At 45.9% G+C, this 24,856-nt stretch overlaps 2 protein-coding genes across 2 annotated transcripts in view; one reads left to right on the forward strand and one right to left on the reverse strand.

Annotated features, from left to right (window-relative positions):
• The window catches only part of LOC137325598 (di-N-acetylchitobiase-like), a 33,687-nt gene extending 24,667 nt beyond the window's left edge, over positions 1-9,020 (reverse strand). The window contains exons 1-2 of the mRNA XM_067990864.1: positions 8,970-9,020; positions 3,947-4,108 (exon numbers count right to left, since the gene is read on the reverse strand). Coding sequence (XP_067846965.1) covers positions 3,947-4,108; positions 8,970-9,020 — 213 coding nt within the window. The remainder of the gene's footprint in view (positions 1-3,946; positions 4,109-8,969) is intronic.
• Positions 9,021-12,478: 3,458 nt separating this feature from the next.
• Positions 12,479-24,856, forward strand: part of LOC137325599 (di-N-acetylchitobiase-like) — a 39,529-nt gene continuing 27,151 nt past the window's right edge. Inside the window, exons 1-2 of the mRNA XM_067990865.1 lie at positions 12,479-12,610; positions 17,768-17,906. Coding sequence (XP_067846966.1) covers positions 12,479-12,610; positions 17,768-17,906 — 271 coding nt within the window. The remainder of the gene's footprint in view (positions 12,611-17,767; positions 17,907-24,856) is intronic.

Here is a 24,856-nt window from a genome sequence, read left to right on the forward strand (position 1 = left end):
GTCGAGCAGAAATTGATAGCCAAGTTCCGCACCCATGAGGACGGCCTCAACCGGGATCTTGGGTTCATGTCACACTACACGTAACCCCACCAGCGAACAAATGTTATCTGTTTTTAATATAACGGGTCATTGACTGTCTTCCTTATCTCTCTCTCTCTCTTTTTTTGGGGGTTTGTATATTCGGTGGCCTTTTTAGGTGACACCTTTCTGTCTGCTCACTGTGATTGCCTTGGCAACGGGCCGTAATCACCAGGCATTGTTCTGCATTTTTAAAATGCGAAGGATTCGAAAATGTCATTTCCACACCGCCTGAGGAAGGAGGAAGCCTCCGAAAGCTTGTGGGATTAAAAATAAAATTGTTGGACTATAACTTGGTGTTGTAAAATTGTTTACAATTACCAATCTTTGTGTCATTGGCAAACTAAGATATGAGACTTTCTATGCCTTCATCTAAGTCGTTAATAAATATTGAGAATAATTGAGGCCCCAAGACAGATCCAAGACAGGTCTGGCTCTAAAAATTAGAGCCAGACCTTTCAGGAGCGAGATTATCCTATCCAATATTTCACATTTCTCCTCCTTAACTACAATCTTTGCATCGTCCCCCTCCTTTGTGAAGACAGACGCAGACAGGGTACAATTTCAAAATTTGCAAATGACACAAAACTTGGAAGTGTAGTGAACAGTGAGGAGGATAGTGATAGACTTCAAGAGGATATAGACAGGCTGGAGGAATGGGCTGACACGTGGCAGATGAAATTTAACGCAGAGAAGTGCGAAGTGATACATTTTGGCAGGAAGAACGAGGAGAGGATATGCTAAATGGTTCGATTCTAAAGGGGGTGCAGGAACAGAGTGACCTGGTGGTATATGTGAACAAATCTTTGAAGGTGGCAGGACAGGTTGAGAAAATGGTTGAAAAAGCATATGGGATTCTGGGCTTTATAAATAGAGGCATAGAGCACAAAAGCAAGGAAGTTATGGTGAACCATTATCAAACTATGGTTCGGCTACAACAGGAGTGTTGTGTCCAATTCTGGGCACCGCACTTAAGGAAGGATGTGAAGACCACAGAGAGGGTGCAGAAAAGATTTATTAGAATGGTTCCAGGAATGAGGGACTTTGGTTACGTGGATAGACTGGAGAAGCTGGTATTGTTCTCTTTAGAGCAGAGAAGGTTGAGAGGAGATTTGATAGAAGTGTTCAAATCATGAAGGGTTTAGGTAAAGTAAATAAAGAGAAACTGTTCCAATTGGTAGAAGGGTCGAGAACAAGAGAACACAGATTTAAGGTGATTGGCAAAAGAACCAACGGCAACATGAGGAAAAACTTTTTGACGCAGCGAACAGATATGATCTGGAATGCGCTGCCTGAAAGGGTGGGAGAAGCAGATTCAATTGTGTCTTTCACAAAGGAATTGGATGAATACCAGAAGAGAAAAAATTTGCAGGGCTACGGGGAAAGAGTGGAGGAATGGGACTAACTGGATTGCTCTTACAAAGAGTCAGCGCGGGCTCGATGGGCCGAATGGCCTCCTTCTGTGTTCTAACCATTCTATGATTCCATGATCTAAACAACCGCAAACGTAACACCCCAATTCAAGAAGGGAGTGAGACAGAACGTAGGTAACTATCGACAAGTTAGCCTAAAATCTGTCATTGGGAAAATGCTAGAATCCATTATTAAGGAAGTACTAGCAGGACATTTGGAGACTCAGAATACAATCAAGGAGAGTCAACATGGTTTTATGAAGGGGAAATCATGTCTGACAAATTTATTCGAGTTCTTTGAGGAAGTAATGGTCAGGGTGGATAAAGGGGAACCAATGGATGCAGTATATTTGGATTTCCAAAAGGCATTCGAGAAGGTGCCACTTAAAAGATTACTGCACAAGATAAGAGCTCATGGTGTTGGGGGTAATATACTGGCATGGATAGAGGATTGGCTAACTAACAGAAAACAAAGAGTCGGGATAAAAGAGTCATTTTCAAAATGGCAATCTGTAACTAGTGGGATGCTGCAGGGATCAGTGCTGGGGCCTCAACTATTTACAATATATATCAATGACTTGGATGAAGGAACAGAGTGTCTTGTGGCCAAATTTGCTGACGATACAAAAATAGGTGGAAAAGCAAGTTGCGATGAGGACACAAAGTGTCTGCAAAGGGATATTGACAGGTTAAGTGAATGAGCAAAAATTTGGCAGATGGAATACAATGTGGGAAAATGTGAAGTCATCCATTTTGGGAGGAAAAATAAAAAAGCAAAATATTATTTGAATGGAGAAACAACACAAAATGCTGCGGTACAGAGGGATCTGGGTGTCCTCGTACATGAAACACAAAAAGTCAACATACAGGTGCAGCAGGTAATTCGGAAGGCAAACGGAATATTGGCCTTTCTTTCTAGGGGGATGGAGTATAAAAGCCGGGAAGTCATGCTACAACTGTACAGGGTGCTGGTGAGACCACACCTGGAGTACTGCGTACAGTTCTGGTGCCCTTATTTAAGGAAAGACATACTTGCATTGGAGGCACTTCAGAGAAGGATCACAAGGTTGATTCCGGGTATGAAAGGGTTGTCTTATGAGGAAAGATTGAACAGGTTGGGTCCGTACTCATTGGAGTTTAGAAGAATGAGAGGAGATCTTATTGAAACATACAAGATTCTGAGGGGACTCGATCGGGTAGATGCTGAGAGGATGTTACCCCTCATGGGGGAATCTAAAACTAGGGGGCATAGTCTCAGAATAACGGGTCGCACGTTTAAGACGGAAATGAGGATGAATTTCTTCTCCCAGAGGGTCGTGAATCTTTGGAATTCTTTACACCAAAAAGCTGTGGAGGCTGAGTCATTGAATCCATTCAAGACTGTGTTCGACAAATTTTTGATCAGCAAGGGAGTCAAATGGATATGGGCAAAGGGCGGGAAAGTGGAGTTGAGGTAAAAATCAGATCAGCCATGATCTCATAAAATGGCGGAGCAGGTACGAGGGGCCGAATGGCCTACTCCTGCTCCTATCTCTTATGGTTCACAGGAGGGTCAATATGGTTTGTGTAAATTGATCTATTTGAAAAGTTCACAGCTCATCTCATTTTTCTGCAAATGTTCATGCACAATGTTTTAACAAACAGAACTGGGTTTGGTGCTTTGTATGTCAGCTCCCATTTTTTGGCAATTCTCCAACTACACATATTTTCTACCATACAAACCATACGCACCGTACAAACCGACTGCAGTTATACGGCGCCTTGGTGAGACCACACCTGGAGTATTGTGTTCAGTTTTGGTCTCCTTACCTTCGAAAGGATATGCTTGCCACAGAGGGAGTGCAGTGAAGGTTCACCAGATTGATTCCTGGGATGGCAGGACTGTCGTATGAGGAGAGATTGGGTCGACTCGGCCTGAATTCACTCGAGTTTAGAAGAATAAGAGGGGATCTCATGGAAACATATAAAATTCTGACAGGGCTAGACAGACTGGATGCAGGGAGGATGTTTCCCTTGGCTGGGGGGTCGAGAACGAGGGGTCACAGTCTCAGGGTACGGGGTAGGATATTTAGGACTGAGATGAGGAGAAATTTCTTCACTCAGAGGGTGATGAACCTGTGGAATTCTCTACCACAGAAGGCTGTGGAGGCCAAGTCACTGAATATATTTAAGATGGAGCTAGATAGATTTCTAGACACAAAAGGCATCAAGGGGTATGGGGAGAGAGCGGGAATATGCTATTGAGATAGAGGATCAGCCATGATCATATTGAATGTTGGAGCAGGCTCGAAGGGCCGAATGGCCTACTCCTGCTCTTATTTTCGATGTTTCTATGTTCTGAACTTTGCTGAATCCTGTACACAGAGAATATTGAATCATGAAACACTGCAAAGTTTGCATTCTACAAAGAATGGACAATGCACAGCTCTCCATTGTGTTTTGATTGATAGTCTTACCATGTAGATATAATACGGGGCTTTCTGATCATCATCCCAAGATCTGCCAGTAATTGATTTGTGCACTTGCTGTATGATCTCTTTGTCTGGGACCTGATGTCCAGCTGCATCACTGCAAGGGGCACCTCTGAAAGGAATCTTTGGCAATGCACATCGACCAGCCTGAAAAATACAAAAGGATGAAAATATAGTACTTGTGAATATAGTTACATTGGCAACTTCAAAATTGCAGTCACAGCATGACTGATCTCGAAGAGTCAAGGCTGAAGAAACATAAGCTTTACAATTTAGAGAGGAGGGTCTCTCACTGAAATATATAAATTAAATAGTACATTTACAGGTAAGGACAAACAGACAGCAACAAGACTGAATATAAAAGATTAAGGGGTGATCTAATTGATGTGTTTAAAATGATTAATGGAATTGATAGGGTGGATGGAGAGAAAGTAATTCCTCTGGTGGGAGAGTCCAGAACAAGGGGGCATAACCTTAAAATTAGAGCTGGGCCATTCAGGGGTGATGTCAGGAAGCTACAAGTGTGGTGCCGGAGGATTGGAGGACTTTTAATGTTGTACGGTTGTTTAACAAGGGAGAAAAGGATAGACCGAGTCATTACAAGCCAGTCAGTCTGACCTCGGTGGTGGGCAAATTACTGGAAACAATTCTGAAGGACAGCTTTAATCGTCATTTAGAAAGGCACGGATTAATCAAGGACAGTCAGCATGGATTTGTGAAGGGAAAGTCGTGTCTGACTAACTTGATTGAAATTTTTGAGAAGGCAACAAGGAGTTTGATGAGGGTAACGCATTTGATGTCGTCTACATGGATTTTAGCAAGGCTTTTGACAAGTTCGCACATGGCAGACTGCTCAGAAAAGTAAAAGTCCATGGGATCCAAGGGAAAGTGGCAAGTTGGATCCAAAATTGGCTCAGTGGCAGGAAGCAAAGGGTAATGGTCAACGGGTGTTTTTGTGACTGGAAGGCTGTTTCCAGTGGGGTCAGTACTAGGTCAGTAGGTCTCAGTACGAGGTCTCTTGCTTTTTCTGGTACATATCAATGATTTAGACTTAAATGTAGGGGACGTGATTAAGAAGTTTGCAGATGATACAAAAATTGGCCGTGTGGTTGATGGTAAGGAGGAAAGTGATAGACTACAGGAAGATATCAATGGACTGGTCAGGTGGGCAGAAAAGTGTCAAATGGAATTCAATCCAGAGAAGTGTGAGGTAATGCATTTGGGGAGGACAAGCAAGGCAAGGGAGTACACAATAAATGGTAGGATACTAAGAAGTGTAGAGAAACAGAGGGACCTTGGAGTGCATGTCCACAGATCCCTGATGATAGCAGGACAGGTAGATAAGGTGGTTAAAAAGGCATAAGAGATACTTTCCTTTATTAGCCAAGGCACAGAATATAGGAGCAGGGAGGTTCTGCTCGAACTCCATAAAACATTGGTTAGTCCACAACTTGAGTACTGCATGCAGTTCTGGTCACCACATTACAGGAAAGATCTGATTGCATTGGAGAGGGTACAGAGGAGATTTATGAGGATATTGCCAGGACTGGAGAATTTTAGCCATGAGGAAAGATTGGATAGGCTGGGGTTGTTTTCTTTGGAACAGAGAAGGCTGAGGGGTGATTTAATTGAGGTGTATAAAATTTTGAGTGGCCTCGATAGAGTGACAATTGTAAACAATTTTACAACACCAAGTTATAGTCCAACGATTTTTATTTGAAATCTACAAGCTTTCGGAGGTTTCCTCCTTCCTCAGGTAAATGTTCAGGAGCTCCTTGAAGCCTACGCATTTATACATCACAGAACAATACATGGTGTTTACAGACTGCCCCTGCAACTGCCCGTTGCCAAGGCAATCACCGTGTTCAGACAGAGAGGTGTCACCTACAGAACCCCCGAATACACATTCAACAAAAAAACAAACAGGAAAAAAAAACAGAGAGAGAGAGGCAGAAACATCCGGAAGGCAGAGAAAGCCAGCAAATGACCCATTATATTAAAAACAGATAGCTTTTGTTCGCTAGTGGGGTAATGTGTAGCGTGACATGAACCCAAGATCCCGGTTGAGGCCGTCCTCATGGGTGCGGAACTTGGCTATCAATTTCTGCTCGACGATTTTGCATTGTCGTGTGTCTCGAAGGCCGCCTTGGAGAACGCTTACCCGAAGATCGGTGGCTGAATGTCCCTGACTGCTGAAGTGTTCTCCGACTGGGAGGGAACACTCCTGTCTGGCGATTGTTGCGCGGTGTCTGTTCATCCGTTGTCGCAGTGTCTGCATGGTCTCGCCAATGTACCATGCTCCGGGGCATCCTTTCCTGCAGCGTATGAGGTAGACAACGTTGGCCGAGTCACAGGAGTATGAACCATGCACCTGGTGGGTGGTGTCCTCTCGTGTGATGGTGGTATCTGTGTCGATGATCTGGCATGTCTTGCAGAGGTTACTGTGGCAGGGTTTTGTGGTGTCGTGGACGCTGTTCTCCTGAAAGCTAGGTAATTTGGTGTGAACGATAGTATGTTTGAGGTTGGGTGGCTGTTCAAAGGCGAGTAGTGGAGGTGTGGGGATGGTCATAGCGAGGTGTTCGTCGTCATTGATGACATGTTGAAGGCTGCAGAGAACATGGCGTCGTTTCTCCGCTCCGGGGAAGTACTGGACGACGAAGGGTACTCTGTTGGTTGCGTCCCGTGTTAGTCTTCTGAGGAGGTCTATGCGATTTTTCGCTGTGGCCCGTCGGAACTGTCGATCGATGAGTCGAGCGTCATATCCCGTTCTTACCAGGGCGTCTTTCAGAGTCTGTAGGTGTCCACCCCGTTCCTCCTCGTCTGAGCAGACCCTGTGTATTCGCAGGGCCTGTCCATAGGGGATGACCTCTTTGACGTGGTTTGGGTGGAAGCTGGAAAAGTGGAGCATCGTGAGCTTGTCCGTGGGCTTGTGGTAGATTGAGGTGCTGAGGTGCCCGTCTTTGATGGAGATTCGTGTGTCCAAGAAAGAAACTGATTCTGAGGAGTAGTCCATGGTGAGCTTGATGGTGGGATCGAACTTGTTGATGTTATCGTGTAGTCTCTTTAGTGATTCCTCACCGTGGGTCCATCGAAAGAAAATGTCGTCGATGTATCTGGTGTATAGCGTTGGTTGGAGGTCCTGTGCAGTGAAGAAGTCCTGCTCGAAATTGTGCATGAAAATGTTGGCGTATTGGGGTGCAAATTTGGTCCCCATGGCTGTTCCGTGTGTTTGGGTAAAGAACTGGTTGTTGAAGGTGAAGACATTGTGATCCAGGATGAAGAGGATGAGTTGTAGGATGGCGTTTGGAGATTGGCTGTTGTTGGTGTTGAGTATTGATGCTGTCGCAGCGATGCCGTCATCGTGGGGGATACTGGTGTAGAGTGCCGAGACGTCCATCGTGGTGAGAAGTGTTCCTGGTTCAACTGGTCCGTGGGTACTGAGTTTTTGTAGGAAGTCTGTAGTGTCGCGACAGAAGCTGGGGGTTCCTTGTGTACAGGGAAGAGTATAGAGTGTACAGGAAGGATCTGTTTCCCTTAGCAGAGAGGTCAATAACCAGGAGACATAGATTTAAAGTAATTGGTAGAAGAATTAGAGGGGAGATGAGGAGAAATCTTTTCACCCAGAGGGTGGTGGGGGTCTGGAACTCACTTCCTGAAAGGGTGGTAGAGGCAGAAACCCTCATCGCATTTAAAAAGTACTTGGATATGCACTTGAAGTACCGTAACCTACAAGGCCACAGACCAAGAGCTGGAAAGTGGGATTAGGCTGGATAGCTCTTTTTCAGACTGCACAGACACGATGGTTCGAATGGCCTCATTCTATGCCTTAATTTTCGATGATTCGATGCATTGTGATTTTCACATTGAACTGTGTGTATCTTTAAACTTGATGAAATAAAGTACATTTTGTAATTTAAAAAAATGATTGGAAACTTTCTTCGAGTCAGTGTGAGTGGAGCACTGTTCTTTATTGGTTTGATGGTTGATGAGGTCACTAAGGGAGTGAAAGGGGAGGGGGGACGAGAGGGACTTACTCACGTGGCTCAAGGTCTTGAGCGGCCAATAATTCGAGCTCTTATCTGCTGCCGTCATTGGAGTTTTTCACAAACATTTCATTCATTATGCTCGATACAAAATATACCCGTAAACTGTGGATTCAGTATCTGTTGCCATTTTGTAACAACGTGAACCACTTTCAGTTGCATATTAACAAGGTTTTACATAGAATGACAAACAGAGAATGTACAGCACAGAAACAGGCCATTCGGCCCAAATGATCTCTGCCTCCTCGCACCCCTCATCATCTAACCCTATCAGTATATCTTTCTCGTGCTTTCTCCCCCATGCGTTGATCCAGCTTCCCCTTAAATGCATCTATGCTATTTGAACATAAGAACATAAGAAATAGGAGCAGGACTAGGCCAGACGGCCCCTCGATCCTGCTCCGCCATTCAATAAGATCATGGCTGATCTTCGACCTCAACTCCACTTTCCCGCCTGATCCCCATATCCCTTGATTCCCCTAGATTCCAAAAATCTATCCATATCAGCCTTGAATGTACTCAACGACTGAGCATCCACAGTCCTCTGGGGTAGAGAAATCCAAAGATTCACAACCCTCAGAGTGAAGAAATTGCTCCTCATCTCAGTCCGAAATGGCTGACCCTTTATCCCGATATCAGAGCCAGACCTTTCAGGAGTGAGATTGGAAAACATTTCGACACACAAAGGGTCGTAGAAGTTTGGAACTCTCTTCCACAAACGGCAATTGATACTAGCTCAATTGCTAAATGTAAATGTGAGATGGATAGCTTTTTGTCAACCAAAGGTATTAAGGGATATGGTCCAAAGGCAGGTCTCTGAAGCTGGATCACAGATCAGCCATGATCTTATCAAATTGTGGAGCAAGCATGAGGGGCTGAATGGCCTACTCCTGTTCCTATGTTCCTATATTGTGCCCTCTAGCTCTGGACTCTTCAGCCAGTGGAAGCAGCCTTTTGGCATTTACCTTGTCAAGCCCTTTCAGAATCTTATATGTTTCAATGAGATCATCTCTCATTCCTCGAAACTCCAGAGAGTATCGGCCCATTGTACTCAATCTCTCTTCATTGGACAACCCTCTCATCCCAGGAATCAATCTAGTGAACCTTCGCTGCACCATCCCCAGGGCAAGTATATCCTTCCTGAGGGAAGGAGGCCAAAACTGCACACAGTATTCCAGGTGTGGTCTCCATAAGCCCCTGTACAATTGTAGCAAGACTTCCTCACTCTTGGACTCCAACCCCCTTTGCAATAAAGGCCAACATACCATTTGTCTTCCTAATTGCTTGTTGTACCGGCATGTTAACTTCCTGTGTTTTGTATACCAGGACACCCAATTCTCTCTGAACATCAACATTTAATAGTTTCTCTCCATTTAAAAATTTTCTGTTTTTCTATTCTTCTGACCAAAGTGAATAACCTCACATTTCTCCACATTATAATCCATCTGCCACCTTCTTGCCCACTCACTTAACCTCTCTATATCCCTTTTTGTGCCCTCCTCACAGCTGACTTTGCCCCAACTACTCCTTGTGGGAGCAAATTCCACAGAAGTAACAGATGTCAGGGCAGCAATCTGACTCCCAACGGTACTAAAATCAAGTAAAGCAACGACCCTCCGTTCCCCTCTCCCTCTATCCAGGAGTCTGTCCTGCACCAGCTTAAGTTCGTACCGGTAAAGTGAGACCCTGCCCGTTCCTCTCTCCCTTAGTCCAGGAATCTGTTCCGCACCAGCTTGAGTTTGTACCGGCTGCTATCATTTCCACCTGATGCAAAACAGCATTTTAAAACATCCGAGATCTTTTTAAACTTTCTGTGGAATCTTTTTAATTTGAGGAGGAAGCAAACACTCCCATTCATTCCCTCCCTATCGTTAAAAATTAACTGGGAGAAAGTGGAGCTCTGCACCAGCATCCATCCAGACATGCACAGTACTCCTTTACAGCTGATATCAGTATAACTTTGGTCTGGCGACTCTGTACCGCACTCGGCAGAGACTGGTAGCTGCAGCATATCTGCAGTCTTAGTGATGAAAGGTAAAGTAAAAGGCAAATTTACCACTGATATCAGGGAGTTCAAAGAGTGATCAACAGATGGAATAAATTCCCAGATCCGGAAGATGGGACGAAAATCCGAGGAATCATTTAAATAGCAACTGAATGCAACAATGGGGTGGAGATTTGGGAGTTTTCTGGATGGGCCGAGTGGCCTCCCTCATCTGTAATTATTTTGTGTGTACATTAAATTTGATAACATTGTACGACTGCTTCACATTTGTCTTGAATTCCTCTGAGCATCAGTCAACTGTGATATTAACCCACTTATTTTGTGCCTGAGTTAAAATCGAGCGAAATACCTTCAAGAAAGAACTTGCATTTATATAGCACCTTTCATGCCCTCAGGACATCTCAAGTCAATTTGCAGCCAATGAATAACTTTTTGAAGTGGAGTCACTGTCTTTTTGTCGGCAAAATGCGGCCACCTATTTTGTTCACCGCCGAGGTCCAACAAACAGCAAATGAGATAAATAACCAGTTATAAATGTGTCCTGGTCAAATTCTATCCCTCAACCAACACCGAAACAAAAACCAGATGATCTGGTCATTTATTTTATTGCTGTTTGCGCGAGCTGACCGTGTGCAAATTGGCTGTCGCTTTTCCTACCTTCACATCAGTGATTAAGCTTCATGAGCACTTCATTGACTGTGAACAACAATAACAACTTGCATTGAAATAGCGCCTTTAATGTAGTAAAACGACCCAGGATGCTTCACAAGAGCGATTATCAAACAAAATTTGACATTGAGCCACATAAGGAGATATTAGGACAGGTAACTAAAAGCGCGGTCAAAGACGTCGTTTTTTTTTATTCGTTCATTCGATGTGGGCATCGCTGGCAAGGTCAGCATTTATTGCCCATCCCTAATTGCCCTTGAGAAGGTGGTGGTGAGCCGCCTTCTTGAACCTCTGCAGTCCGTGTGGTGAAGGTTCTCTCACAGTGCTGTTAGGTGGGGAGTTCCATGATTTTGACCCAGCGACGATGAAGTCATGGTGATATATTTCCAAGTCGGGATGTTGTGTGACTTGAAGGGGAACGTGCAGGTGGTGTTGTTCCCATGTGCCTGATGCCCTTTTCCTTCGAGGTGGTAGAGTTCGGGGTGCTTGGGAGGTGCTGTCGAAGAAGCTTTGGTGAGTTGCTGCAGTGCATCCTGTAGATGGTACACACTGCAGCCACGGTGATGAAGGGATTGAATGTTTAGGGTGGTGGCTGGTGTGGCAGTCAAACGGGTTGCTTTGTCCAGGATGGTGTCGAGCTTCTTGAGTGTTGTTGGAGCTACACTCATCCAGGCAAGTGGAGATTATTCCATCACACTCCTGACTCGTGTCTTGTCGATGGTGGAAAGGCTTTGGGGAGTCAGGAGGTGAGTCACTCACTGGAGTGTCTTCAAGGAGGAGAGAGAGGTAGAGAGGCAAAAAGGCTGAGGGAGGGAATTCCAGAGCTTAAGGCCGAGGCAGCTGAAGGCATGGCCGCCAGTGGTGGAGCGATTAAAATCGGGGATGCGCAAGAGTCCAGAATTGGAGGAACTCAGAGTTATCGGAGGGTTGTACAGCTGGAGGCAGTTACAGAGATAGGGAGGGGAGAGGCCATGGTGGGATTTGAAACAAGGATGATTGTAAAGGTAGGAAACGCGGCAGCCAATTTGCGCTCAGTGAGCTCCCGCAAACAGCAATAAAATAAATGACCAAATAATCTGTTCACATTTCGTTGTTGGTTGAGGGATAGATTTTAAATTCGAGGTGTTGGTGGACTGGGAGCCAATGTAGGTCATCGAGCACAGGTGTGATTGGTGAATGGGACTTGGTGTGAGTTAGGATACGGGCAGCAGAGTTCTGGATGAGCTCAAGGTTTTGGAGGGTGGAAGATGAGAGGCCAGTGGGGGAGCATTGGAATAGTCAAGTCTTGAGGTATCAAAGGCATGGATGAGGATTTCAGCAGCAGATGAGCTGAGGCAGGGTTGGAGAAGACAATGTTATGGAGGTGGATGCAGGCAGTCTTGGTGATGGAGAGGATTTGTGGTCAGAAGCTCATATCAGGGTCAAATAGGACTCCAAGTTTGCAAACGGTCTGGTTCAGCCTCAAACTGTGGTCATGGAGAGGGATGAAGCACTTTGAGACATTCTGAGGTCATGAAAGGCGCTAAAAAATGCAAGTTCTTTCTTTTTCCTTTATTAGTTTCTCTGTTTGCTGTTGCCAAGATTTGGAGGAAGGGGGAGAAGAGAACATCCCTTTAAATGTTGCATTTCAGAGTATGAAGATTGTAACAACATTTCACTATTGCCACATCCACCAACACAGAGAGAGAGAGAGAGAGAGACTCAGGAGGTGTCATCATCAGTCACATCCGGGTGGATTTCAATAAATGATCTTGCTGCATCTGGTGGATCTTCATATCGGGCAGAGCTCAGGCGGAGAGGATGCGCTGGAGTTTGGAATTGGTGCAGGCCCTGGTCGTGCTCGTGCTGTGGGTCTGCTCCGGCTCTGGGTCCGGCTGTCCATGTTCGGATCGGGCTCTGTGCGAACCCGTGACCGTGGAGCATGAGTTCGAGGTGGGTGTTCGGGGGCCGGGGGTGGGTGTTCGGGGGCCGGGTGTGGGTGTTCGGGGGCCGGGGGTGGATGTTCGGGGGCCGGGGGTGGGTGTTCGGGGGCCGGGGGTGGGTGTTCGGGGGCCGGGGGTGGGTGTTGGGGGGCCGGGGGTGGGTGTTCGGCGGCCGGGGGTGGGTGTTTGGAGTCAAAGGTGCCTGGGGAGTGAGGTGAATTTAAAGGTCATGGGCTGGGTTGATTTGGGTTGGGGGACACGGGCTGGGCTGAGTTGGGTTGAGGGGCACAACCTTCGTTGGATTGGGGGTGTGTGCTGGACTGGGGTGGAGGGAGCATCCGCAGGGCTCGGGGCCGGCGGTGGAACAGAGAGCTCCAGCCTGGAGCATGGGTGAGAGATGGGCTGCAGAGGGGTCGTTGATATGGTCCAAATGTCAGGAACAGTCTGAGGGGTGTGGGTCAGGGTGAGGGACAGGTGGAGCTATTGGGATGGGGATAGTTGGGGGGAGGATTGTCCGATTATTGTTGAAATGCAAAGTGTATCATATTATAATCCGTATGTTAAAGTGTTAATGTTGGTATAGTTACAGTTTGTATAAAATAAGACCAACCGTAGTATTGAGCAGTGCAAAGATATTTTAAGAAGTGCAGTATTCATAAAATGTGTTTTTTAAAATATTTCTCCAATGTGCAGAGTCTTAAATGATGTGTGATCTAACTCCTGCAGTGTGTCTGTCTAATACCATGGTTGAGGTCACCAGTTTGTGGTTTTCACAGAATATTGAAAATCCTGGAATCTCATGTCATAAAAATTATATTTGACTTTTTCACTCATTGTAAAACTGGGACCTTGGCCACGATTAAACTGAATACAACGTAACAGATCTTTAAAAAAATACATAGGTTGCAAAATGACTCTGTAACTGCTGACTGTATTGATGAGGTCAGTATTTACTTCAGAGCAATGTTACTAAGTGGGCAGTGTGGCAGCAACAAGAGCACCACCAATATAACCTGCAGGCTCGATGTGTTCATTCTGCTTTTATCCCACTTCCCCCACCTTCCCACTCACAAAACATTCTTCTGACAGATGGGTGGGATAAAAGTTTCCTCTGTCTGTTGGTTCCAAGAATGAATAAACTTGAATTTATGGAGCACCTCATGTCCTCAGGATGTCCCAAAGAACTTCACATGAAATGAATTACTTTTTGAAGTGTTGTCGGCAAACTCAGCGGCAATTTTCTTTTATTCGTTCATGGGATGTGGGCATCGCTGACAAGGCCAGCATTTATTGCCCATCCCTAATTGCCCTTGAGAAGGTGGTGGTGAGCTGCCTTCTTGAACCGCTGCCGTCCGTGTGGTGAAGGTTCTCCCACAGTGCTGTTTGGTCGGGAGTTCCATCATTTTGACCCAGCGATGATGAAGGAATGGCGATATATTTCCAAGTTGGGATGGTGTGTGACTTGGAGGGGAACATGCAGGTGGTGTTGTTCCCATGTGACTGCTGCCCTTGTCCTTCTAGCTGATAGAGGTCGTGGGTTTGGGAGGTGCTGTCGAAGAATCCTTGGTGAGTTGCTACAGTGCATCCTGTGGATGGTACACACTGCAGCCACTGTGCGCCGGTGGGGAAGGGAGTGAATGTTTCGTGTGGTGGATGGGGTACCAATGAAGCGGGCTGCTTTGTCCTGGATGGTGTGGAGTTCTTGAGTGTTGTTGGAGCTGCACTCATCCAGGCAAGTGGAGAGTATTCCATCACACTCCTGACTTGTGCCTGGTAGATGGTGGAAAGGCTTTGAGGACTCAGGAGGTGAGTCACTCGCCACAGAATACCCAGCCTCTGACTTGCTCTTGTTGCCACAGAAATTATGTCACTGGTCCAGTTAAGTTTCTGGTCAATGGACCCCCAGGATGTTGATGGTGGGGGATTCGGCGGTGGTTATGCCGTTGAATGTCAAGGGATGGTGGTTAGACTCTCTCTTATTGGAGATGATCATTGCCTGGCAGTTATCTGGCACGAATGTTACTTGCCACTTATCAGTCCAAACCTGGATGTTGTCCAGGTCTTGCTGCATGCGGACACGGACTGCTTCATTATCTGAAGGGATGTGAATGGAACTGAACGCTGTGCAATCATCAGTGAACGTCCCCATTTCTGACCTTATGATGGAGGGAAGGTCATTGATGAAGCAGCTGAAGATGGTTGGGCCTTGGACACTGCCCTGAGGAACTCCTGCAGCAATGTGTTGGGGCTGAGATGATTGGCCTCCAACAACCACTAACATCTTCCTTTGTGCTCGGTATGGCTCCAGCCACTGGATAGTTTTCCCCCTGATTCCCATTGACTTCAAATTTACTCGGGATCCTTGGTGCCACACTCGGTCAAATACTGCCTTGATGTCAAGGGCAGTCACTCTCACCTCACCTCTGGAATTCAGCTCTTTTGTCCATGTTTGGACCAAGGCTGTAATGATGTCTGGAGCCGAGTGGTCCTGGCGGAACCCAAACTGAGCATCGGTGAGCAAGTTTTGGTGAGTAAGTGTCGTTTGATAGCATGTCGACGACACCTTCCATCACTTTGCTAATGATTGAGAGCAGACTGATGGGGCAGTAATTGGCTGGATTGGATTTGTCCTGCATTTTGTGGACAGGACAGACCTGAGCAATTTTCCACATTGTTGGATAGTTGCCAGTGTTGTAGCTGTACTGGAACAGTTTGGCTGGAGGCATCGTTAGTCCTGGAGCACGAGTCTTCAGCACTACAGTCAGGATGTTGTCGGGGCCCATAACCTTTGAGGTATCCAATGCACTCAGCTGTTTCTTGATATCACGTTGAGTGAATCGAATTAGCTGAAGACTGGCTTCTGTGATGGTGGGGATATCAGGAGGAGGCCGAGATGGATCATCTGCTCGGCACTTCTGGCTGAAGATGGTTGCAAACGCTTCATGCCTTGTCGTTTGCACTCACGTGCTGGACTCTGCCATCATTGAGGATGATGTGGAGATGCCGGTGATGGACTGGGGTGGACAAATGTATGGAATCTTACAACACCAGGTTATAGTCCAACAATTTTATTTTTAAATCACAAGCTTTCGGAGATTATCCCCTTCATCAGGTGAATGAGTGAAAGATTCTCAAATTGCATATCTTATATTAGGCTGGGACAGCATCACACCAATCAAAAGGTGTCGTTGTTGTTCAAACAGGCCAGTCACAGAGAACAGCACGTCCCAGTACACTGGATATACATTGTGTCAATTGTACAGACAGAAAGAAAGAGACCCAAATGGCAGTGAGAGAGAGAGGGAATATTAAAACACATAACTTTTTTTCTTTTTTTGCTGGTGGGGTAATGTGCAGCGTGACATGAACCCAAGATCCCGGTTGAGGCCGTCCTCATGGGTGCGGAACCTGGCTATCAACTTCTGCTCGACGATTTTGCGTTGTCGTGTGTCTCGAAGGCCACCATGGAGAACGCTGACCCGAAGATCAGTGGCTGAATGTCCTTGACTGCTAAAGTGTTCTCCGACTGGGAGGGAACCCTCCTGTCTGGTGATTGTTGCGCGGTGTCCGTTCTTCCGTTGTCGCGGTGTCTGCATGGTCTCGCCAATGTACCATGCGCTGGGGCATCCTTTCCTGCAACGTATGAGGTAGACAACGTTGGCCGAGTCACAGGAGTATGAACCATGTACCTGGTGGGTGGTGTCCTCTCGTGTGATGGTGGTATCCGTGTCGATGATCTGGCATGTCTTGCAGAGATTGCTGTGGCAAGGTTGTGTGGTGTCGTGTACGCTGTTCTCCTGAAAGCTGGGTAATTTGCTGCGAACGATGGTCTGTTTGAGGTTGGGTGGCTGTTTGAAGGCGAGTAGTGGAGGTGTGGGGATGGCCATAGCGAGGTGTTCGTCATCATCGATGACATGTTGAAGGCTGCGGAGAACATGTTGTAGTTTCTCCGCTCCGGGGAAGTACTGGACGACGAAGGGTACTCTGTTGGTTGCGTCCCGTGTTTGTCTCATGCGATTTGAGAATCTTTCACTCATTCACCTGATGAAGGGGATAATCTCTGAAAGCTTGTGATTTTAAAATAAAATTGTTGGACTATAACCTGGTGTTATAAGATGCCTATCATTGAGGATGGGGATATTTACAGAGCCTCCTCCTCCCGTTAGTTGTTTAATTGTCCACCACCATTCACGACTGGATGTGGCAAGACTGCAGAGCTTTGATCTGATCCGTTGGTTCTTGTGGAATCACTTAGCTCTGTGTATAGCATGTTGCTTCCGCTGTTTAGCATACATGTCGTCCTGTGTTGTAGCTTCACCCGGTTGGCAACTCATTTTTAGGTATGCCTGGTGCTGCTCCTGGCATGCTCTTCTGCACTCCTCAATGAACCAGGGTTGATCCCCTGGCTTGTTGGTAATGGTAGAGAGTGGAATATGCCGGGCTATGAGGTTACAGATTGTGCTGGAATACAATTCTGCTGATATGTGCAGAGCAAGGTCCCACAAACAGCAAGTTGCATGAATGAACAGTTAATGTGTTTCTGCTCATGTTGGTTGAGAGAAAAGTGTTGGCCAGGACACCAAGAGAACTCCCTGCTCTTCAATATTGCCAGTGGTCTATTAGATCCACTTTAACATCTCATCCAAAAGACAACCCCTCCAACAATGCAGCACTCTCTCATTACTGCACAAAAGTGCCAGCTTGAATGATGCATGTTTGATAGTCTCAGTCCAAATCAAAGGGCCCAAATCACAAAACTGTGATGAACTAAACTGCAGCACTAAACAGGCAGTCTCATTTGAGAACACAGGATGGTTGGTGTGGGAAATGGAAAAATGTCACACTGGTGCAGTATGGGCTGTTTCTCTTTCGAGGGAACTATATTCTGATCTAGTCTTGCTGGTCTCATGGTAGAAATGCTTGATTTGACACCAGGTACCTAAAATGGAAAAGTTTTTAAACTGTAACACGAAAGTCCCTTGAAAAAAGAGTTTATCTGCCCCTCGCCTGAAGTTGCTGTACCATTCACACATAAATAAAACGAGCACCATTAGCCTCACCGTTATTTTGTCAACAAAATCTGGGCCAATGATTGTGAAAATATAAATTTTTAAATGGCAGTTTTCTGCCCTTCATTACTGCAATTGATTGCTTTATTTTGTACTAGGTCTTTGTCTTTGATGTTGGAGGAAAGGATTGGAAGTATTATGACTGGTCTAAGGTCACGACTATTGCAGCCTTTGGACCTTACGATCCTGAGCTTTTGTGTTATGCTCATGCGAATCAAGTTCGAGTTGTCCTGAGAGGTAAGTAATTTTATCACAGAAAAAACAAATGTCCTTCTGTCTTCCAATGCAAGCTGTATTATTGAGAACCACATAAAAGGACATTCAGTGCACAGCCTTGAATTGCTATTTTTGACATTACAGTGCTGAAATTCCCCTCCAGCTCCAGTGCAGCTCTCGCAAATGATTCTACATTCCATCTATAGCATATGAAAAATCTTATATCCACACACACCTCCTGTCAACAAAACCTTACTTTCTGTTCTCAAGTTTTTCACACTTTTGTGGCAAATTTTTCCATTTATAAATTCCTCTGTCCGCATTAATAATGGGAACTGTCTCCGTAAACTTGATGCACTGTAATTACATCCTCCCCACCAGTGGTGGCACTGTAGCACCTCTGTTTTGCATCTTTCCACTCAAATTGCCATTTAAATAAAAATTACAATTGATCAAAGTATTATATTAAATATTAGGACAAAATTCATGATTTCACAATGGGGACTGAGTTACATCTGAACACCCTGGTTGAATTATCCCCCACACTCCAATCCTGCTTCGTCTGAATACTACACAAGTCTGGACTCTCTTTGTCCATTGCCATGGGAGATTGACTGGTGATGTATTTTTATTCTACTTTTCACCTCCCAAACTTGCTGGATTCGTGAGCACTGAGCGGGAGTCTTCTGATCTAGGAGTGGGGGAGGGGGAGAATTCTGAGGAGGCAGATTGTGGGATCCAGCAAGGACTCAGGAGATGGTCATGGATTGCTGGGATCTGGCAGTATTGGGGAGATCGGGGAATGGAGGGTCTAACATGTCTTGTTGGGGAGGAGGGGGGTCTAATGGAATGCGACCCAAACTGCTATTGACATCTTTGGAAGCATCAGTCCGTCACCCCTCACATGTTCCTGCAAGTTAGGTGCCCGAACCACCGCTTCCCTCATCGTCGCCCTATTCCGATCTTCTGTACTTGCCTGGAGCATTTAAGCAGAAATGCTTAGTTCAGAAAGCCTTAAAAAGCACAAACAAATCATTGGGGTTCATTTCTAGAGGAAAATAATTCACAGCAGAGATGTTATGTTCATCTTGTATCGGTCCTTGGTTGGAAAACACTGAGAGGACTGTGCACAGTTCTGGTCTCCATATTACAAAAAGATACCGAAGCTCTGGAGAAAGTGCAAAAAGGATTAACAAGGATGATATCAGAACTGAGAGAGTATAACTATCAGGAAAGACTGAACAGGCTGGGGCTCTTTTCTCTGGAAAAGAGAAGGCTGGGACGTGATCTGATAGAGGTATTTAAAATTATGAATTGGCAAGATGTAACGAGTGCCACAGGAATCAGTGTCCTAGTACATGAATCACAAAAAGTTAGTATGCAGAAACAGCAAGTGATTAGGAAGGCAAATGGAATATTGTCATTTATTGCAAGGGGAATGGAATATAAAAGCAGAGATGTTTTGCTACAGTTGTACAGGGCATTGGTGAGACCACATCTCGAATACTGTGTGCAGTTTTGGTCTTCTTATTTAAGAAAGGAAATAATTGCTTGGACGTAGTTCAGAGAAGGTTCACTCGACTGATTCCTCAGATGAGGGGGTTATCTTTTGAGGGAAGGTTGGATAAGTTGGGCCTGCATACACTGGAATTTAGAAGAACGAGAGGTTATCTTATTGAAACATATGAGATCCTGAGGGGACTAGAAGGGTAGATGATGAGAGGAGGTTTCCCTTTGTGGGAGATACTAGAACTGGGGGCCACCAGTTTAAAAATAATGGGTCTCCCATTTAAGACGGAGGTGAGGAGGAATTTTTTCTCTCAGAGGGTCCTGAATCTGTGGAACTCCCTTGCCAGAGAGCAGTGGAGGCAGGGTCATTGAATATTTCGAAGGCCGAGTTAGATCGACTCCTGATTAACAAGGGAGTCAAAGGTTATAGTCGGTAGACAGGTAAGTCGGGTTGAGGTCACAATCAGATCAATCATGATCTTACCAAATAGCAGAGCAGGCTCGAGGGGCCGAATGGCCGACTCCAGCTCTCGTATGTTCATATGTTTGTAATTTTCCATTTGTGGGCGAGTCCAAAACTAGAGGTAATCCAAATCTATAAGATAGTCACAAATAAATCCAATAGGGAATTCAGGAAAAACTTCTTTCGTCAGTGAGTGGTAAGAATGTGGAACTTGCTACCACATGGAGTGGCTGATGCAAATGGCATGGATGCATTTAAGGGGAAGCTGCAGAAGTATATGAGGGAGAAGGATATGTCCAGGCTTTGGAGACAGGCTGAGGCCTTCAAATAAAAACTTCACTTGTCTTCAATGTCTTCACTTCAAGCAAAGACACTGAAAGAAAATTAGGTGAATAAATATAAACATGTGATTGTGAAATGTCATTTTTTGAATTTGTATTTTATTTTAGAAACTCTTATTTTGTAAATTGAATATTGCAGTTACTGAGGAAAAACATGGTCCATGAAAAACAGTTTCAGCTGCAGGTTGAGAAATCTGTTCCACACCATCACTTGGTGGCCGTAGTGTGGAACTGCATCACCACAGGCCACATTATGGGCAAAATCCTATTATAAAGGTGACAGGACGGGCGTCACTGGATGGGAACACAATTAAAATAGAAAAACAAAAGATAGTGTTGACACAGAATTTTTGAATAGAAAGATGACAGGACATAGTGTTTTTAATAACCTATAAATAGATAGGTGGAACTTTTATTCCCTGGCACAGCAGCAGTCTGCCACTGATGCCAGGATTTAGAATGAAGAATGCAGTTTAATGAAAGCCCGACCCAATTGCGTCCAGAGCCCAGCACACACGCTCCATTCTTCCGACTCTGGGCGACTGAGATTTCTCCTCTTCCACCATCAATGGCAGAACCTTCAGCTGTTACTGTCTTGAACTCCAGATTCTTCTTCTTCAACTTCTTTGTCTTGCTATTTCTCTTCCTATCTTCGAAAGCCTCATCAAAACCGACCTGTTTGACTGTGCCTTTGGTCACTTCCCTCAAGTGTCAGCTTGGCTCAGTGGTAGCACTGTGTCTCTCCTCCTGGGTCAGAAGGTTTTGGGTTTACTCCAGGACGTGACACATAAGTGCAGTACTGAGGGAATGCTGCATTGCCAGAGGTGCTGTGTTTCAGATGAGACCTTAAACAAAGGCTCCACCTGCCTGTTCAGGTGGATGTAAAAGACCCCATTGGCACAATTCAAAGAACAGGGAGTTCTCCTGGTGTCCTGGACAACATTCATCCCTCAACCTACATTACCAAAACAGATTAACTGGCCATTTATCTAATTTCCTATTTGTGGGGCCTTGCTGGGCACAAATTAACTACCACATCTCCTTACAAAACAACAGTGATTACGTTTCCAAAATAATTAATTGGCTATGAAGCATTTAAGGACATCCTGAGGATGTGAAAGGCACTATGTGAATGCAAATTCTAGCTAAATCTTCCTCTACTACTTCCTACTTGATGTTGGCAGTTCTGTCCTGTAAAGTGTCTTTGGACACAATGTTCTGTGAATGATGCTCTGTAAATGCTCTGTAAATCGACCTCCATCTGAACTTGCAGCACTCCGTTCTCTCAGTTCCAACCTTGACATTGTCATTAAACCTGCTGACAAGGGCGGCTCTATTGTAGTTTGGTGAACAGACCTCTCCCTCGCAGAGGCTGAATGGCAACTCTCCAACACCTCCTCCTATCTCCCCCTGGACCATGACCCCACCGCTGAACATCAAGTCATACTTTCCCAGACTATGACTAACCTCATCTCCTCTGGAGATCTTCCCCCCATGGCCTCCAACCTCATAGTCCCCCAACTCTACACAACCCGCTTCGACCTACTGCCCAAGATCCACAAACTGGACTGCCCCGGTCGACCAATTGTTTCAGCCTGTTCTTGCCCCACGGAATTTATTTCTTCCTCTTCCAATGTCCTCCGTAACTTTAACAGTTTCCAGTTTCCCGGCCCTATCCATCTCCTTTTCACCCTGGATGCCCAGTCCCTCTACACCTCCATCCCTCACCACGACGGCCTGCGGGCCCTCCGCTGCTTCCTTGAACGGAGACCCAATCAGTCCCCATCCACCACCACCCTCCTCAGCCTGGCTGAACTTGTTCTTACGTTGAACAACTTCTACTTTGACTCCACTCACTTCCTCCAAATAAAAGGTGTTGCTATGGGAATTCATACGGGGGCGAGCTATGCCTGCCTTTTTGTCGGATGTGTGGAATACTTTTGTTCCAGTCCCACTCAGGACTCCTCCCTCACCTCTTTTTCCGGTACATTGATGACTGTATCGGTGTTGTTTCCTGCTCCCGCCCTGAACTGGAATATTTAATCAACTTTGCTTCCAATTTCTAACCTTCTCCCGCCTTCACATGGTCCATCTCTTTCCCTTCCTCGACTTCTCTATCTCCATTTCTGGGGATAGGCTGTCAACCAACATCTATTTTAAGCCTACTGACTCCCACAGCTACCTTGATTACCTCTGACCACACTTCCTGTAAGGACTCTATTCATTCTCCTGGTTTCTCCGTCTCTGTTGCATCTGTTCTGACGATGCCACCTTCCACATCAGTGCTTCCGATAAGTCTTCCTTTTTCCTCAACCGAGGATTCCCCTCCACTGCAGTTAATGGCCCTCGACCATGTCCATCCCATTTCCCGTACTTCTGCCCTCACCCTTTCCCCTCCCTCCCAGAACCATGATAGGGTCCCCCTTGTCCTTACCTTTCACCCCTACTAGCCTCCATATTCAATGTATCATCCTCTGCCATTTCCACCACCTCCAGCGTGATCCCACCACCAAACACATCTTCAACTGCCCCCCCTTTCAGCATTCTGAAGGGACCATTCCCTCTGCGACACCCTGGTCCCCTCTTCCATCATCCCCAAAACCCACTCCCCTTCCCACGGCACCTTCCCGTGCGAGCGCAGGAGATGCAACACCTGCACTTTCACCTCCTCCCTTCCCACCGTCCAGGGCCCCAAACACTCCTTCCAGGTGAAATAGCGATTTACTTGTACTTCTTTCAATTGAGTTCTCCTTGGAGCAGAGAAGGTTGAGAGAAGATTTAATCGAAGCGTTCAAAATCCTGAAGAGTTTAGATAAAGTAAATAAACAGAAAATGTTGCCATTGGCAGAAGGGTCAAGAACCAAAGGACACAGATTTAAGATGATTGGCAAAAGAACCGAAGGCGACATGAGAAAAAGCTTTTTTACGCAGCGAGTCGTTATGATCTGGAACCCTCTGCCTGAAAGGATGGTGGAAGCAGATTCAATCATGGCTTTCAAAAAGGAATTGGATAAATACTTGAAGGGAATCATTTGCAGGGCTACGAGGAAAAAGCAGGGAAATGGGACTAACTGGATTGCTCTTTCAATGAGCCGGCACAGGCTCGAAGGACTGAATGGCCTCCTTCTGTACTATAACCATTCTATGATTCCATGATTGTATAGTGTACTGTATTTGCTGCTCATGATGCAGTCTCCTCTACACTGGGGAGACCAAACGCATGTTGGGTGATCGCTTTGCTGAACACTTCCGCTCAGTCCGCAAACGTGACTCTGACCTTCCGGTCGCTTTCCTCTTTAATTCTCTGTCCCACTCCCACTCTGACCTCTCTGTCCTCGGCCCCTTACACTGTTCCAATGAAGTTCATGGAATGATACAGCACAGGAGGAGGCCCTTCAGCCCATCGTGTCTGTGCCGGCTCTTTGAAAGAGCTATCCAATTAGTCCCACTCCCTTGCCCCAAGTCACAAATGCAAAATTTTATGACCAGCTGCCAGTGATTTTAATTCTCCTCTAATGTCACTCCTCCATTAATTAGACCTCTAACCTCTGAATACATGAGTCTGTCAAATTAATCAAAGTCAAGCATCACCTTTTAATCTCAAATCAACGGCAGCGGCAAAGACCACAGAGAAAATGAAATGAAAAAAAAATTCTAATTCGAAGCATCCAAAATTTTCTACGCAAATCAAGCTTCTGAATTAGATCATGTAATTCAGTAATAAAAGAAATAACTAGTTTATCCTTCCACATCTGCATATGAAATATATCATGAAAACAGAATTGATACAGAATTTGTCCAGATGCTGTCAATGTCAACTTAGCAAAAGAGATAGAGAGAGACAGAGTGAGGCAGCGAGAGAGCGAGCGAGCGAGACAGACAGAGAGCGAGCGAGCCAGACAGAGAGCGAGCGAGTGAGCCAGACAGACAGGGAGCAAGCGAGCGAGCGAGCCAGACAGACAGAGAGCGAGTGAGCGGGTGAGACAGAGAGCAAGCGAGCAAGCGAGCCAGACAAGAGAGCGAGCCAGCCAGACCGACAGAAAGCAAGTGAGCCAGCCAGACAGACAGACAGAGAGTGAGTGAGCAAGCCAGTCAGGCAGAAAGTTAGAGAGCGAGCGAGCCAGCCTGCCAGCAAGCCAGAGAGCGAGGGAGCCGGTGAGCGAGCCAGACAGAGAGCGAGCCAGACAGAGAGCGAGCCAGACAGAGAGCGAGCGAGCCAGAGGAACAGCACCTCACCTTTCGACTCGGCACCTTACAACCTTTCAGACTCAAGAGTGATTTCAATAACTTCAGATCATATCCACTCCTCCCATTTTTTCGGACAGCAGGAGCTGGTGTTGGTTCTGCTGTTACCAGTTACCGTTCCTCGAGACCCATCTTTTGTTTCTTTACCTGTCCCATTCCCACCCTCCTTGACTTGCACCATCATCCCTTTTGTCATTTGATCTCTCTTGCCCTCCACCCATCACAGACCTTCCCTTTTGTTCTTTTGTCCCCTCCCCTTCCTTCCCCACCCCCCCCTTTCTCTGCCTCTGCACTTGCTTAAAAACTGTTCAATCTCGAACTTCTTCCAGTTCTGAGGAAAGGTCATCGACCTGAAACATTAACTCTGTTTCTCTCTCCACAGATGTTGCCCGGATTGCTGAGTATTTTCAGCA

Source organism: Heptranchias perlo, chromosome 9 (genome assembly GCF_035084215.1).
Source record: "Heptranchias perlo isolate sHepPer1 chromosome 9, sHepPer1.hap1, whole genome shotgun sequence".
Lineage (NCBI taxonomy): Eukaryota > Metazoa > Chordata > Chondrichthyes > Hexanchiformes > Hexanchidae > Heptranchias > Heptranchias perlo.